General features: G+C 38.9%; 1 protein-coding gene across 1 annotated transcript in view; it reads left to right on the top strand.

The window, feature by feature from the left end:
* Positions 1–14,540, top strand: part of MOCOS (molybdenum cofactor sulfurase) — a 224,477-nt gene that overhangs the window by 25,286 nt on the left and 184,651 nt on the right. Inside the window, exons 2-3 of the mRNA XM_049830456.1 lie at positions 716–805; positions 3,454–3,520. Coding sequence (XP_049686413.1) covers positions 716–805; positions 3,454–3,520 — 157 coding nt within the window. The remainder of the gene's footprint in view (positions 1–715; positions 806–3,453; positions 3,521–14,540) is intronic.

Here is a 14,540-nt window from a genome sequence, read left to right on the forward strand (position 1 = left end):
TAAAAGTTTTGCAATAGCTTAATAATATAAAAGGAGATTTTAAAACTGAATTGAATGTTAAGTGCAGCAGAGTGACAAGAAATAATTTAAATACATTAAAACTTAAACTAGTCCTGTCTTTGGGCTTCAAACATGATTTAGGCCTTGTCAGTTCTTGAGAGAGTAGCTTCATTTGTCGGCAAGGAGGCAACACTAGTGTTGTTGTTATTGTTAATAATAATAATAATTGTCATTGTGGTAATGGTAGTTTTCATGGTAAGTAGTGCCTAGGAGCAACAAGGTACTGTGACTGAAGACACCAGCTTGCTAAGTCTTGTACAGGCAGAACAAAAAGATTTTTCTCTTCCAAAGAATGTGTAATCTAAACATGGAAAGAATGACTTCTTAAAATATTTTGGTTTTAATTAAAAATTATAAAGATGCAATCAAAATATTGGGCTTCTATTGTATCCTTTGTTTTTCTGCTAAGTGAGTGAAAGACGCCTTGCTGTGAATATAGCCTGACTGTTGGAACATATTTGAGGAGCATTTTTCAAGAGCTGTAGAGACCTCTAAGTCAGGCAGAGAAATATCATACCCCAGAAAATTTAGGGAATTGACTTTTTATGTGGTGTACTGCACTAGGGGTGTTTGAATGGTGCACTTCACAACGTAGTCTGTGGGAGAAAATGGAATTAAATATTTAAAAAATTGAATCTAGTAATTTTTATTTTAGGGATTACTTACCTTGACCATGCCGGTTCAGCACTTTTCCCAGAGAGTCTACTTAAAGCTTTTACTGATGACCTCAGAAACAACGTTTATGGTAAGTGCAAAACAGCGTTCCCATTATTCTTCTCAAGTTTCTATCTAAAGAGATCAAAACTGTGCCTCTTGAGTTCTTGGAAGAGTACTTCTGCAAGTTTTTTAACACTGCTATAGAGTAGTTGGAAGACCAGTGATTTTACAAAGGAGCCATCATCCCTTTGTGTCACCCCTAGCTTTGTTCTTTGGTGGCCAAGGACCTGTCTGTGCTGGTGAAGAAGAAAAATCAAAGGAGCATGACTCTGTTGCCCAGGGGTTAGGGCACCAGCCTGGGCATAAACAAATACAATGCGGCTCTCAGCACTGTTTGTTCAGTGGGGTTTTTCTTCATGCAAAATGCAAAAACAATTTCTTATGCAAGGACCAGAATCCAGAACCACCACCCTCTCAGTGAGAGTCAACACAGGGGGTTATACTGCGGCTCAGTATAAGCATTTTATTTAAGACAAAGCTTAGCTCGAAGTTCCCAAGTGAATTTAGGCAGGGAATAGGTGCTATACCTCTCCCAGACTGTTAGACTTTGGTGCATATTCAGAAAAAAGGATCTGTATTGCCAAAGCAGTCTTGCACATAAGAATGTGAGTAAAAAATATCTACAGAATTATGCAGTATCTGGGTGGAGATTTAGCTATTACAGCTGCGGATGTGGGCACTTCAGCACCCCTTATAAGTATTTTGTCCCCAGATCCTCTACTTAAACCTTTCATATCTTTCTGGCATTATTATCTAGCCAAGAACCACACACTGAATGTGCTTTTGTACAAAGGCAGCATCACCCTCTGTTTAGAAAATGTTGTTACTGTGTGAGACAGTTTGCATTAGAGCGATTCATGCTCAACCAGAAAAAAAATATACCGTATAGTATTATCTATATATGCTGTGAGTAGTCCCACTGAAGTAATCAAAATTTCTTATTGTGTGTTACTATCTGTGGGCTATGTGTCCTTTTTGCTAGTTTTGTGTTTTTCTTGTGCTCCCTGATACATAGAGCAAAGTGATTCCTCACTTGGGAACTAGGTAGCACTGCTTTAAAAGAAAACTGTGCTCTCTCAAGCACCAGCACATTTGTGCTTATCACCTGGGCGAGCCACTTGAGAGTTCTGGGTAGTTTTCATTGTCAATGTGCTGTTGTACGTGTCAATTCCCCCTCTTTTGTTTCCTGAATGCTATCGAGGCCAGGATCCAGAGAGTGGATTTAAGATTCGCTACGAAATAGATGTTGGTTTTGATTGGGATAGGGTTTTTTGCTGTTATAACAAGATACATCGATTTGATTACATTCAACTACATGTCAGTGATATTAAAATTAATGTTCTGTCACTACAGCCATTGTAAAGTGAAATGTATGCACTCTGATCTTAGTTATTTCAAACAACATTGGTCTCAACCCTTATAATAAGTAACATCAGTGGTAGAAAAAAAAATTAATTTGTGAATCAATTGAGTGCTTGTGAATAGGAATAGTAGTGCTGCCAGTTGCATAGAACCTATAATGCTGTGGGAGAACAAATTGTATCTTTTTTAATACTGCTTTCATCTGAAATGATAACGAGACCTCTAGTATGGTCAAATCTCTTTTTTTTCCAGTTACATCTCTGGTACTCTGAGGGCAGTAACTGTTGTATGAAAAGAGTTCATTTAACAGATACAGATGTGAGTGAAAGGGGAGTTTGACTTGCAGCTATTTTATTTTCTTGGTGATAATCCACAGGCCCGAAGAACTGCAGTTTAGCTGTTGCATGTGTAAATGAGGGAAAGTAATGTAAGTAAGAGAGATTCTCACTTCTAAATTGAGAATATTTGAATTGGAAATTACAGAAATGCAACATCAGACATGAAAAATCTAAGTATTATTTTTGGGTCTGAGGTCTAAATTTATTATTCTTTTCAACACCTTCACTCAATAACTTTCAGCAGGGTGATTTTGAAATTCTAAAAAGAGAGTAGCTAATATTGCAGCAAAATACTGCAAAAACCGTATTAATATAGCAATGTTTTTCTTATTCTGTTTCCAAACTGTTTAGGCATGTTCTTCAAGCATTTACTAATAGGGAAGTGGGCTGTGCCTGTGTGGATATTGTTGTAATCTTTTTTGCTCAAGAAGATAAATGCATGCCCTTATTATGTGCTGTCTTAATTGCTAATACATGCATGTGCTGAGCTGTGCTAAGGTGGCTACTAATTTTGCAATAAAATTTATATTTTCATGAGCTATTTGAATGTCAGACACTAAAAAACCCAGGGATAGTCCTGGTGTCCAGTCACGAATGTCTGTTATCTCCAGATGCTGTCTCTTCTAAATTGCTTCTCAGCTAGTGCGCAAATGTATTTATGAATGTGCATTCTGTCTGTACTTTTTCGTAGTACGTTTGTGCATATGCAGTTGCATTTTCTTTTTAAGGGAACTGCCTAAGTATTAGTAAGAGATCCAGCTGAAGTTTCAAGGTCTGTCATAATTGCTTTCTTCTGTTATATGTCCCTTCTCTCAACTAACTGCTCTAAGGAGCTTCAGGGCATTGCTGTGAAGTATACGTTAAATCTTTCTTTGTCATCTTTTCAGGCTGTCTTGGTGTAATACTTTCATAAAAGAAAAAATTAATAGCAAAATTGTGATTAACGATTAACTTCTATATCTCTGTTGTCTCCTAGGCAACCCTCATAGCCAGAATATCAGCAGCAAGCTGACATATGACACAATCGAGCATGTCCGATACAGGTAGAATAATCTTTCTTTCAGAAGTTGTATGATGCACTTCATAGTTTTCATTTTGATTAGGCCTGTGCTGTTTTGATGACTTTGATGTGATGTAATTTTCTGAGGGTCATCTGTCACATGTAAAGAAAACACCTCACTTTTAAAACACAAGGTACTTGGACAGTCAAGTGTTGGACAAAGTTCTTTTTCTCTGAGATGCCCCAATTCTCAAAGTCCTGTAGTTAAATTAGTGCTGTAATGTAAGTCCACAGTTTTAATTAAGATATAGAAGTTGGAATCTCAAAAGCGATTATTGGTGAGATGGTATGGTAAGATAATAAGGTGGAACTAAGTGCAAGGACATGGTTAAAATTCAGATGAAATTAAATAGGGCGTAATGGCTTGTGAGAATTTATAAAAAGCTTATGGGAATGTGTACATTGTTTTACAGCAGGTACTTACTTCTGTTGGAGTAATAAAATACCTTTTAAAGTAGTTTCAGTGTGATTTTTAAGAGCAAAAAGAAAAAGAAAAGGTAAAATTGAGTGTTGGGGATTCTGGGTATGGGCAAGAAAGTGAACTGAATCTCTAAATAAGGTATCCCCCTGAAAGCTCAGGATAGCGTGCTGAAAGTACACTTTTTGCCATTAGTTTACACCATGAAGAAATATACCACTAAAGTACTTGGTTATTGGTTTTAGGGAGTTGTTTTAGGTAACTCCTGCTGTTTTATAAAATATGTCTTTATTGAAGAATATGTATGTTTTGAGTTGATGTGCCTGCTTTAATGGCATTCTTTGTGCAAAGAAAGAAGTGTCATGGATTCCTCTTTGTTTTATCATCTTCCTTAAAAGCAAAGACTTCTCCAAAACACATTACAGAATTCAGATCAATAGCGATAGTACTATAGCATTGTAATGTGAGGAAAATCTGCCTTACACCTTTCTGCTGCTTTTTGTCTGACTGCACTTTTATGAGGGAGTGAAGAACAAGCTTTCTAGCTGGAAGATGCTGCTGGCTATAACCTGTCCCATCCCCGTCCCCTGCCTCAACTTTCTGGAGAAAGTATTTATTTTTGCTTCTTCTGCAACCTTCTCATGCTGTGCAGGATGACAACCTATTAATGTAGGGCCAAATGAAATGAAAGACACTATCTGTGAGGAATAGCTGTTTTCAAAAGCAGACACTTATAGCCAGGTACAGCAATACCTACAGTCCTGCAGAGTCTCCTGAGCATACCTGTGTGCTCACGTGCAGTGTTAGCATTCTGGTTTCCATTTACTCTCAGTGATATTTCAATGTTGCCATTTTATCGTTCTTCTCATGAAGGCACAGTAGAAAGTGTAGCTGTTTCCAGAATAATTACTATTGTACTCTGTGTTCTTCATTGTTAGGGAGCAAGGAAACAGACTTTCACCATGTAACTTATATAGATTACTTTAAAAGAGCTGAAATCTTCAGCTTGTTTTATTTTGGATCCTGCTTTAAAAAAGCATGAGAATTCTATAAGAGCAGGATGGGAGATGATAAGAACTATACCAGTGTTTGTATTAGGTTTGGTTGTGGGTTTTTTTTATTTTTTTCTTTTTGGAAAAAAAAAATCTCTCTGCATCCAAATGAACATTTTTAGTATTGCACCTAACAAAATTTGTCATCTATCCCTATAGAAATTCAGCCATTACTCCCCAATAAAAATTTTAAAAGCATAGTCATCAAAAAGACAGTCATAAAAATTCAGGAAGAAAATGCCCCAAAAACACTGTCAGTAAGTCAGCTATCTAAAAGGCAATAAAAGTATATTAAAAATCTATACTTCCTTGCCATTGCAGCAAATCAAAATAAGCAATATGACAAGACAAGAAGACAGACAGCGCTGTCCTGTATCACAGTGCATAGATTGGATTTCCTCAGTGAAAGAATAATTCAGTGGGTAGTTTCAGAAATCTTAAAATGAATTGCTTGCTTATAATTCTGCTTTTGGCACATGGCTGCAGCCAGAGGTATGTCTTTTTTTCAGTGTTTGACTCCAGGACAGTATGATTTAAAAAAAATTTTTTAAATTTGATTTTCTGATGAGATGACACAAGCAACTAATTAAAAATAAACAGAAAGCTTAATTTTTGATTTATATTTGTCGATACTGGTGATAACAACATCAGAATAGACTTTGCTAATCTGGCAGTGTACACTGTTCCACAGTACAAAGCTGTATGATTTGGTTTTGCCTTCATATTTGCTTGACCGACAGAAACCACTCTGAGAACATGGATTTGCAAGAATATAAATATTAAATATTTTTGTCAACGGATGTTTTCTATGATTTACAAAATTACAATAACCAAAACGGCTTACCTCTAGACCAATTCAAGTACAATAAGAGTGAGAATAAGTATTTTATTCTTAAAAACATTGCTTCTCTTTACTTGAAATGAACTGCTGAGACTTTTTTAACATGGTGTGTATCTCTCCATTAACCATGAGTGACGCTGAGAAGAGGAAGCAAGAACTGTAATAAACCTTACTGAAATGTATTAAATGTATTCATCAAAAGATTATAGATCCTTTTTATGACTTTGCTTATGGATGTATGGAAATGCCATTGCTCCACTTCCATACAGCTAAAGAACATGAATGCAATATCTCCTTACAATGCTGCAGATAATGCAACTCAGAAATTCATTATATTGAGTATTAAATAACCCTTTTCCTATATGCAAATGCTTTAAAATACTAGTTTTCTGAATATTTTTAAATATTGTCCTTGTAGATCTTACACTTGCAATATCAAATAGTGCAGCAGTGTCTTCTAATCAGAGCCAGACTGAAGTTTTAGTGTTGTTTTATGTTTGTGGTGTGTTTAAGATATACAACAGGATACTTTTTCATTTAAACACAGTGTTGTTGAATTCAATAGAGTTTTGATGTTCATCCTTGAACTTTCAGGTACTATGAAATGTTAAACTTAATGATACTTTGAGAAATCAAATATATATTTTAAAAAAGCGAAAAATTTCAGCTAAGAATTCAGCACCAGGCAACTCAGAGACTGTGGCAATATTTGTATTATAGAATTTTCTCACTGAAGTTAAAAGGATTTGGCATTGAGCTAAATGGGATCAAGTTTAAATACAGAACCAAAAAGTGTATTTCTATAAAGGCCTCTCTCAAAATATGACATCTAAGTAACTATAAGAGGAGAATGATTTCTGTGGCCTGCACATATGAATGAAAACAGGTGCAGTGGGCATGCACAAAATGAATGTAAATGGCTTAATACTTAAAAAAAATATTTGTTTCTATGGTAAAACACATAGGTGCTACTGGATTTTGCTAGGGAAGCAGTCTTATAAGTGCTGTTTATAATTTCATTTACATTGTATTTGTAGAGATCATTTCACAATAGCGAGGTAAAGCTTTACATTTCTTCTATAAGCATTATACCTTGCTTGTGAAATAAGTTTCCATTCCAAGTCTTTTTTTTTAAAAGAAATGGTGCTATGCACAAGGTAAGAATTTTTTCGTTATTCCCAGGTTTAAGCAGTTCTGTGTCTGAAAACAGTAATGTTAGAACTGATACATACATGAAAATTGGTTGACCTTTCCTACACAGTAAGAAATAGTAGATACAGTATCTGCTTAGTATTGATTTGTCCTTTGCAAAGGTCACCGACGGGAGACCATACGGATGAGTGACATCTGAGCGCTGCGTCCTGTCCTCGTTAATGGTACCTATCAACTTGAAAACCTTGTTTCAAAACTAGGATGGTTCAGCCCTTTTGCATGCTTGTTCTGTAACGCCATTTGCAAATGCTGCTTTTCCTGAGCCCGCTGCTCAGCAGGGCAATTCTGAAATACCACAGTCAGCGAAGTCTAGCAAAAGGCGACGGTGCTCACTGGGGTGACTCTGTACATGGCAAATGGGAGAAGCATTAGAAGCTAATTACGAATAATGGATAGATTTTTTGGAAGAGCTTGATAATAGGCAAGAGGGGTGATCTTTTTCCTCACGTAATGATTGTATGTAGGCGTGCAGTGAAACAGTCCCAGTGTGCCCACAGTGAGCTGGCTGAGATCCCACCTCTGTGCTCTGTTGTGCACCGAGTGACGACAGAGCAATAGCTTTGGTACAGATGCTTCTTCTTTTCTCCTTGGCCACACCTAGCCTTTTATGCAGCTGTGTGAACCTTTTTCTTTTCTCCTTAGCACTGAGAGAAAAAAGCTAGTGGGATGGATAGTAAACTTAAAACAAAGACAAAGGACTCCATTTTATAAACAGTTGTTTCTAGGAGTCAATCCATTACTTTTGGTGGATTTACTCTTTGCAATCCTATGCAAGGTAGTAAAAAGTTTCTGGACAGGGTAACATGTACTGTTATTTTTTAATGAGTTAGGAGATTGGTTTAAGAACAGATGATATCAGTCTGTTTTACTTTGGAACTTTGCTCCTGGACTTTCATCTCTGTTTCAATAAATTTATTAACCATTAACTTGATAAACTGAAGCTTTAGAAAGGAATTTGCTAATACTGTCTGTTCCTCTTCTGGTAGTCAGGTTTATACCTTCATGGTTTATATGAAGAGATTGCAGTAAATGAAATTTGTACATTCATGATCATGCTCTTTGAGCAATCTTTGTTGCCAAGAAAGCCAAATCTGGAATGCTTCGTTTATTGAAAGAAATAAATATTTCGGTAAAATAAATTAAAATCTGGAGGTCAAGATTGCTAGTTTATGAACATAAAGGATGAAATGCTTCTGGGCAATTCTGAGTTTAATTTGTATGGGTGGTTAGAAGGTGTTTTGCAAAGAGGTCTGAAAAAGGGTGGGTACTACCTTTAATTTTTTTCCTTCCCAATTCAGAAAAAACCCTCAGGAATCTGCTTTTATGATGTGGCTGTTGCAAAGAAGCAATGAAGAATAAGTTTAAAAGCAATCTTGCTGTGCCATTGCTCTCCAAATAACATTCAGAGTAAGGAGAGTGGTACAGGCTTACTTGGGTTCAGGCCACCATGTTAGTTCACGTTTCTTAAATGCACACAGCCTCGCTGTCTCCTCAGCTGCTCTTTTGACAGGGACCTGATGGCCCCTGTGTCTGCGGGGAAGTCTGCGAGAGGGCACCTGAGCTGATGAATGAGATATTCCAACTGGAACAAAATACACTGATAAAAACAGTGCAATTTCCCCAATGCAAATCCCATTTTCCCCTTTTCTTCATCCCTTTGTTTCTTTCAGGGTTTATAGGGAAACTTTTTACCCTCTCTAGGCTGTATAATACTTGTAGAAGAAATGCAGTGTTCCTCCCTCTTCTGGATTTGCGGTTGCTTCCTAAGAAGCAGTATAGTGAGACACCAGTCTGTGACATTTCTGGTAACACTTGTTGCCCTAGCTGTTTAGTGAGTAGTTAACATAGTCCCGTCTAGCTGTTAGGAACACTAGCAGTTCCTTTACTAGCTCCAGGGGAGCCTGACAACTTCATTACTGGCCTAGATGATTATTTGTATTTTAAATAAAGCTTTTGGAAGACTGGATATTTAGCACAAAAATAATTTCTGCCATCCCCTGTGTGCACCTACTGTGCTTGACAAGTTGGTTTTGACTTTAGTGCCCTTCTCTTTCTCAGTGTAAGTTATGTAGCATTGAAGAGGCGCTCCATTTGCTTCAAGTTAAGAAATTTTGAATGCTATCCTGAGTTATCTATGTTGTCCAAAATTCAGCTGATATTTTTTCTTATGTCTAATTTTTTTGATGACTGCAGACACTTTCTGTTTTGCTCCACCATCTGAAACTTACTCAGTGATCCTCTACTGAGAATGCATAACCAATGAAAGTTTAACCTATGCTGTTTCTATCTTATGTTATGTTTAACATCATAACCCTGGGAAAGACTAATTCATCTATGTTATTAGAAGCACAGAGATAATTTATTACTGCACCTTTTTAAGTAGTCTCTAATAATTTTTCTGTGAAGTTAGCAAACCTGGTATTGAGCTCCATTTTGAACCTTATTCATTTAACTTGTAAAGCAATCTGAATACTTCATCTGTTGTTATAATTAAGCTGTTGAAGAGACACTACAGCATTCCCAAGGGCTTCCCTGGTGGCATCTGTGTCTCAATGAATCTGAAATTCCTGATGTCACTTCTGCTGAAAGGCAGGGCTTTTTGCAGTCATCCTCATATTTGCTACCTGAGCCTCACCTTGCTACAGTTTTAACCAGCACACTTGAGTCCTTAAACAGTCATCATTTGCATTCTGAGTCTTTTTTCCCCATTGTCATGGTTTAAGCCCAGCCAGCAACAAAGCACCACAAAGCCATTCACTCACTCCTCCCTGCAGTGGGATGAGTAGGAGAAAACATAAGGAAACGCTCCTGGGTCGAGCGTTCACTCACCACTTATGGTCACAGACAAAAACCAGACTTGACTTGGGGGAAAAAAAAATTCCATTTAATTTACTACAAATCAAATCCAAACAGGGATAATGAGAAGTAAACCCAAATCTCAAAACACCTTCCCCCCACCCCTCCCCCCTTCCCAGGCTCAACTCCACTCCCGATTTTCTCTACCTCCTCCCCCTCAGTGGTGCAGGGGGAGGGGGAATGGGGGTTGGGGTCAGTTCATCACACCTTGTCTCTGCTGCTTTACCCTCTTCAGGGGCAGGACTCCTCACTCTTCCTGCTCCAGCGTGGGCTCCCTCCCACAGGAGGCAGTTCTTCATGAACTTCTCCAAGGTGAGTCCTTCCCACGGGCTGCAGTCCTTCAGGCACAGCCTGCTCCAGCGCGGGCTTCCCCACAGAGCGGCGGCCATTTTGTGGGACATCCATCCCCCTGCTCCGGCATGGAATCCTCTCTCCCCGGGCTGCAGGTGGGCATCTGCTCCCCTCCGTGGGCTGGGGGACACAGCCTGCCGTCTCACCATGGGCTGCGGGGGCATCCCCTTCTCCTTCCCTGCCCTCGGCACCTGCAGAGGGGTTCCTCTCACACCCCACTCCCCTCACTCACTGCAGGTTCCCCTTCTTAAATCTGTTCTCCCAGAGGCGCCACCGCTGTCGCTGATGGGCTTGCCCTTGGCCAGCGGTGGGTCCGTCTTGGAGCCGGGGAAGCTTCTAGCAGCTTCTCACAGGAGCCGTCCCTGCAGCCCCCTCCCCTGCTACCAAAACCCCACCACACAAACCAAAACCACCCATCTGAAAGCATGTCAGTTCCGACTCTACTTACTGTTCTGTTTCCTCAGCTCTTTGATACTGCTTTTGTTGAACACACTTCATGATCCTGTCTTGATTTTTAGCACTTTAAAAACTGGTATGCACTGAAATGGTTTTATTATAAAGTCCATCTAAGTGAATAGCTATTAGTGTTGCTTATATTTTTTTATCATGAGCAGGGGCTAACTAGTTCATGGTGTATTATTTACATTTTGAATATATATATATTTCTAAACTACTGGTGAACTTCTAACCTCCTGAATATAGCGATGTATTCAGGAACTTCCATTATTTTTTTCTCCAGAGGCAGATATGATCTGCAAGTGTAGTAACTTTGGGGGCAGGTGACTCTGCAGTGTTTGAGTGATTTCATTACTTTTTTTTTCTTGCAGTTGTGATGTAGCCTGAGAATTATCTTCTGTCCCTGTTACATCAAGTGTAACTGCAGCTGCCTTCTCATCTCTGATAATGCCATTGGCTTTTATGCGTTGTTCCAGACTGTCTGTAGCTCATCCAGTCTTCTTACAGACAGAGCAAACACATTTGCTTTGCCAAACAATGGCACATGCCTTCAGCTTTCTCTTTCTCTAATGAACAGGTTATTTACAGCACCCATGCTAGATGCTGTAGTCCTAACACTGTTTTTTGTTTTCTATTTTGCTGCCCTCTGCAACCTGCTGTCTTGCTGAAATTCTCAGTTAATATCCTACATCTGTTAGTGGTTGTTGCTTTTTTTTCTCCCCTCAGCACTGAGAACCCACTTGGCCACAGGCAGATGCCAACTCTCTGTGTTCATTAGATATATTACAGCTTGTTACTGAGGTCATTGCTGCCCTGCTGAAAATTTGAACCTTTCTGTGGCAAAAAGCAGGGCAGCTGCACAGCTTCCAGGCTGTCCGGGTGATGTGTTAAAATCCAAAGGGAGCGGAGCCAGTAGAAGCATTGCAACAGCAGGGTCGAGCAGAAGAAGCCGAGAACAGGGAGTGCAGAAGGTTGGGCAGTGACTGGCAAGGGGTCATGACGTGGTGCAAACCGGCCACCTTAGCCTGAGCAGGGATGAAATGAGCGTGTGAGGGCCCAGTAAGGGTTTTAGGGTGCCAGGTTTCAGGAAAGCCAGGTCAGAAACACATCCCAGCTGGTATGGTTCAAGAGTATGGGAATGCACGTGACCTTCAGGTTTTTTGTGTCTCACCTCCTGCTGTTACAGGGTACTTTTAATCTGCTATTGATGATCTTTCCCAATGGGAGGGCTAGAAAACTCCCTCTTCCACTGGCTCATGAGAAGCCAGTGTCCTTTCGTTTCTGCATCAAAATTTTGTGTTGCCTATAGGCTTCTGTGGTCTTCCCTTCCCTTCTGATGCATTTATATAGAGGAGACCTGTCCCATTCTCCTGTTTTCATAGGTTGAAGAAGATAAGCTCCTCTAGATTCTACTTCCAAGGTGTAGTCTTCATCCTCCACCCCAATCTCATTGACCCTGTCTCTGGGCTTGTTCTGCATTGCCTTCATCTTTCTGAAATGTGTAGCCAAAATAGAATGGGGTCATTGAAATAAGTCCTGCAGTACGGCAATCAGTGGTATGGTAATTGTGACAGAACAGAAGATTCTTTAAATGGTGATGTGACCTGATCAAATGTTCTGGGTGCTAGGAGAAGACAAAAAGTATTGTGAAGGTAAGGAAATGGCACGGGCATTTCAAATGAATAGAGGAAAGCTGCAGGCACAATGGATTTCCAGGATGAAAGAAAGCATGTCTTTGTGGGGATTCTTCTAGAATGTAATAAATTTGTTGGAAGATGATTTTTCCTGTTTGTTTTTGTTCTGAAGTTTCATGCTAGGCTGAAAGTGATAATGTGGTCCATAAACTGGTTGATACTGATATGAATGGAGCAAAAATGAAAGAAGACTGTGAGATTTTGTACAGAGAGGTATTGTGTGGGAAACCACATTGACTTGAAGGAGATAAAATTATTTGATTAACTTGATCACTTTGAGCATCTAGTTCTTTGAAGCTAAATGCACTAGCTTTCGTTGGTAGTTTGAAAATACGCAGCAAATAAGTGCCTAAAACTCAGATAGACCTTTGTAGTATATGCTGGCAATATTAATGAGTTTCTTCTAAGTTTCTTTATTCTTACCTTTGTTTCTCTGCTTATTTCATTAATTCAAGTTTCGCATTTGTTTTAAACTTTATTATTTAAACAATACTAAGGTTGTAAGCAAAGATGGTGTCCTTGAAATTAAAGGGTACCTTTAAGAAGCAGCATGAGTCATGGTAAGATACAGAAATATGAAAGATAAATGAAGCAAGACTTGGAACAGAACTGTCTCCTTTATATTAAGGTTAATAACATCTAGTGAATCCAGGTTTAATTTGCTAGATTTTATTAGTATATTTGGTATGTGTCAAGGCAGAAGAAAATTGCATCATTAGTATTATTGAGTACCAGCTCAATAACATGTTGCTAATACTTCAGAATTTATTGAAAGCTTTTGGATGGCAAGACTGTTTAGAGGAGTAAGGTGTGCATGCTTTAGATTTTACGAAGAGTCCCTAGGCTTGTGATGAATCCAGTTTTCACAGTCAATAGTGTTCAAAGGAGTTTTTTAATACTCAGGCTATTCTCAGCCATCCTCTTACTGCTTCTTTTAGTTTGTCTTTTTTACCTTTTTAAAAGTGTTTAATATTTCACTATATTTTTTTTGCACAATACCTCTCATGTGATAAAGGAGGCTTTAGAGATATGAATCACTTATTTGGAAAATCTGTCAGTGTTCACAGAGCAAATTTTTCTGAGTAAACTATGTATGAAAACAGTGTTGTCTTGCAGGAAGGAAAAAACCAAAACCAAACCACCAAAAGAACAAACATGATGAACAATACTAAAACTGACCTCTGGAATATAATGCTGAGGCTTTTGTGCAAAAAAGGGAAGCACTCTACAGCACAGGTGTGAGTCAGAATCCTAGTTACTTTTGCCCTGCTAAGAAAAATTTCACTGACCTGTTGGTTCCAAAATTCTCGTGCCAAAATCATGTGTGGTGTCCCAGCCAGCCATCTTTTAGGATGCTGGATCTGTGGTGAGGCTGCTGCAAAACCCCCAGTTCACTTGCTGTCCATGCCAAGTTCCTTGTAACAGCAGAACAAGATCTGCCTGCCAGTAAGAGCTTGTCTGAAGATGCTTACAATCTTGCTGTAAATTTGTAAAAGCTGAAGGTTGTTTTATTTCACACAGATCTGTCTTCCTGTGGAAAGTGAAAACTAGAAATCCAAAATGTTCTGTTAGACAAGAGCTGCTCTGCTGGCCCTGCAGTGCTGGAAACCCTTTAGTCCCACACCGATACTCCCCAAACCCTGAAGCCCCCTTGTACAAGCTTACTGGAAAGTACCTGCCTGGCCTTCCAAGGACTGAACAGCAGGCCACAGATGCAGAACTTTAATTATGGCAGAATGCTGAATGTGTACTCCATTAATATCATATACACAGTATAATGTGGGGTCTTTTTAGTAACATACTTGGGAAATGTTTCCTCCCCTGTAAAAGGTATTTATGGATGGTTTTGATCACTTGAATTTTTTCTGCAATTATGTAAGTACACATTTACAATAACTGTTATTACAGCCTGCCTTTTTAGCTCTTTGGGTATTACCGTGCTTTTGAACTGGGGTAAGAAACTGTACAGACCTCTGAAGTGTTGTGGCTGAGACAGCATATGAAGGCAGTGACTGAGCCTGGATTAAACCAGACCTCCTAACTTTTCTTGGTTGGATTCCTCCTATGTAAACAGTGTGCTACAAGCAGATAATTTCTGCATTATTGTCCATGACTCCAGCATA

Source organism: Accipiter gentilis, chromosome 27 (assembly GCF_929443795.1).
Source record: "Accipiter gentilis chromosome 27, bAccGen1.1, whole genome shotgun sequence".
Classification (NCBI taxonomy): domain Eukaryota; kingdom Metazoa; phylum Chordata; class Aves; order Accipitriformes; family Accipitridae; genus Astur; species Astur gentilis.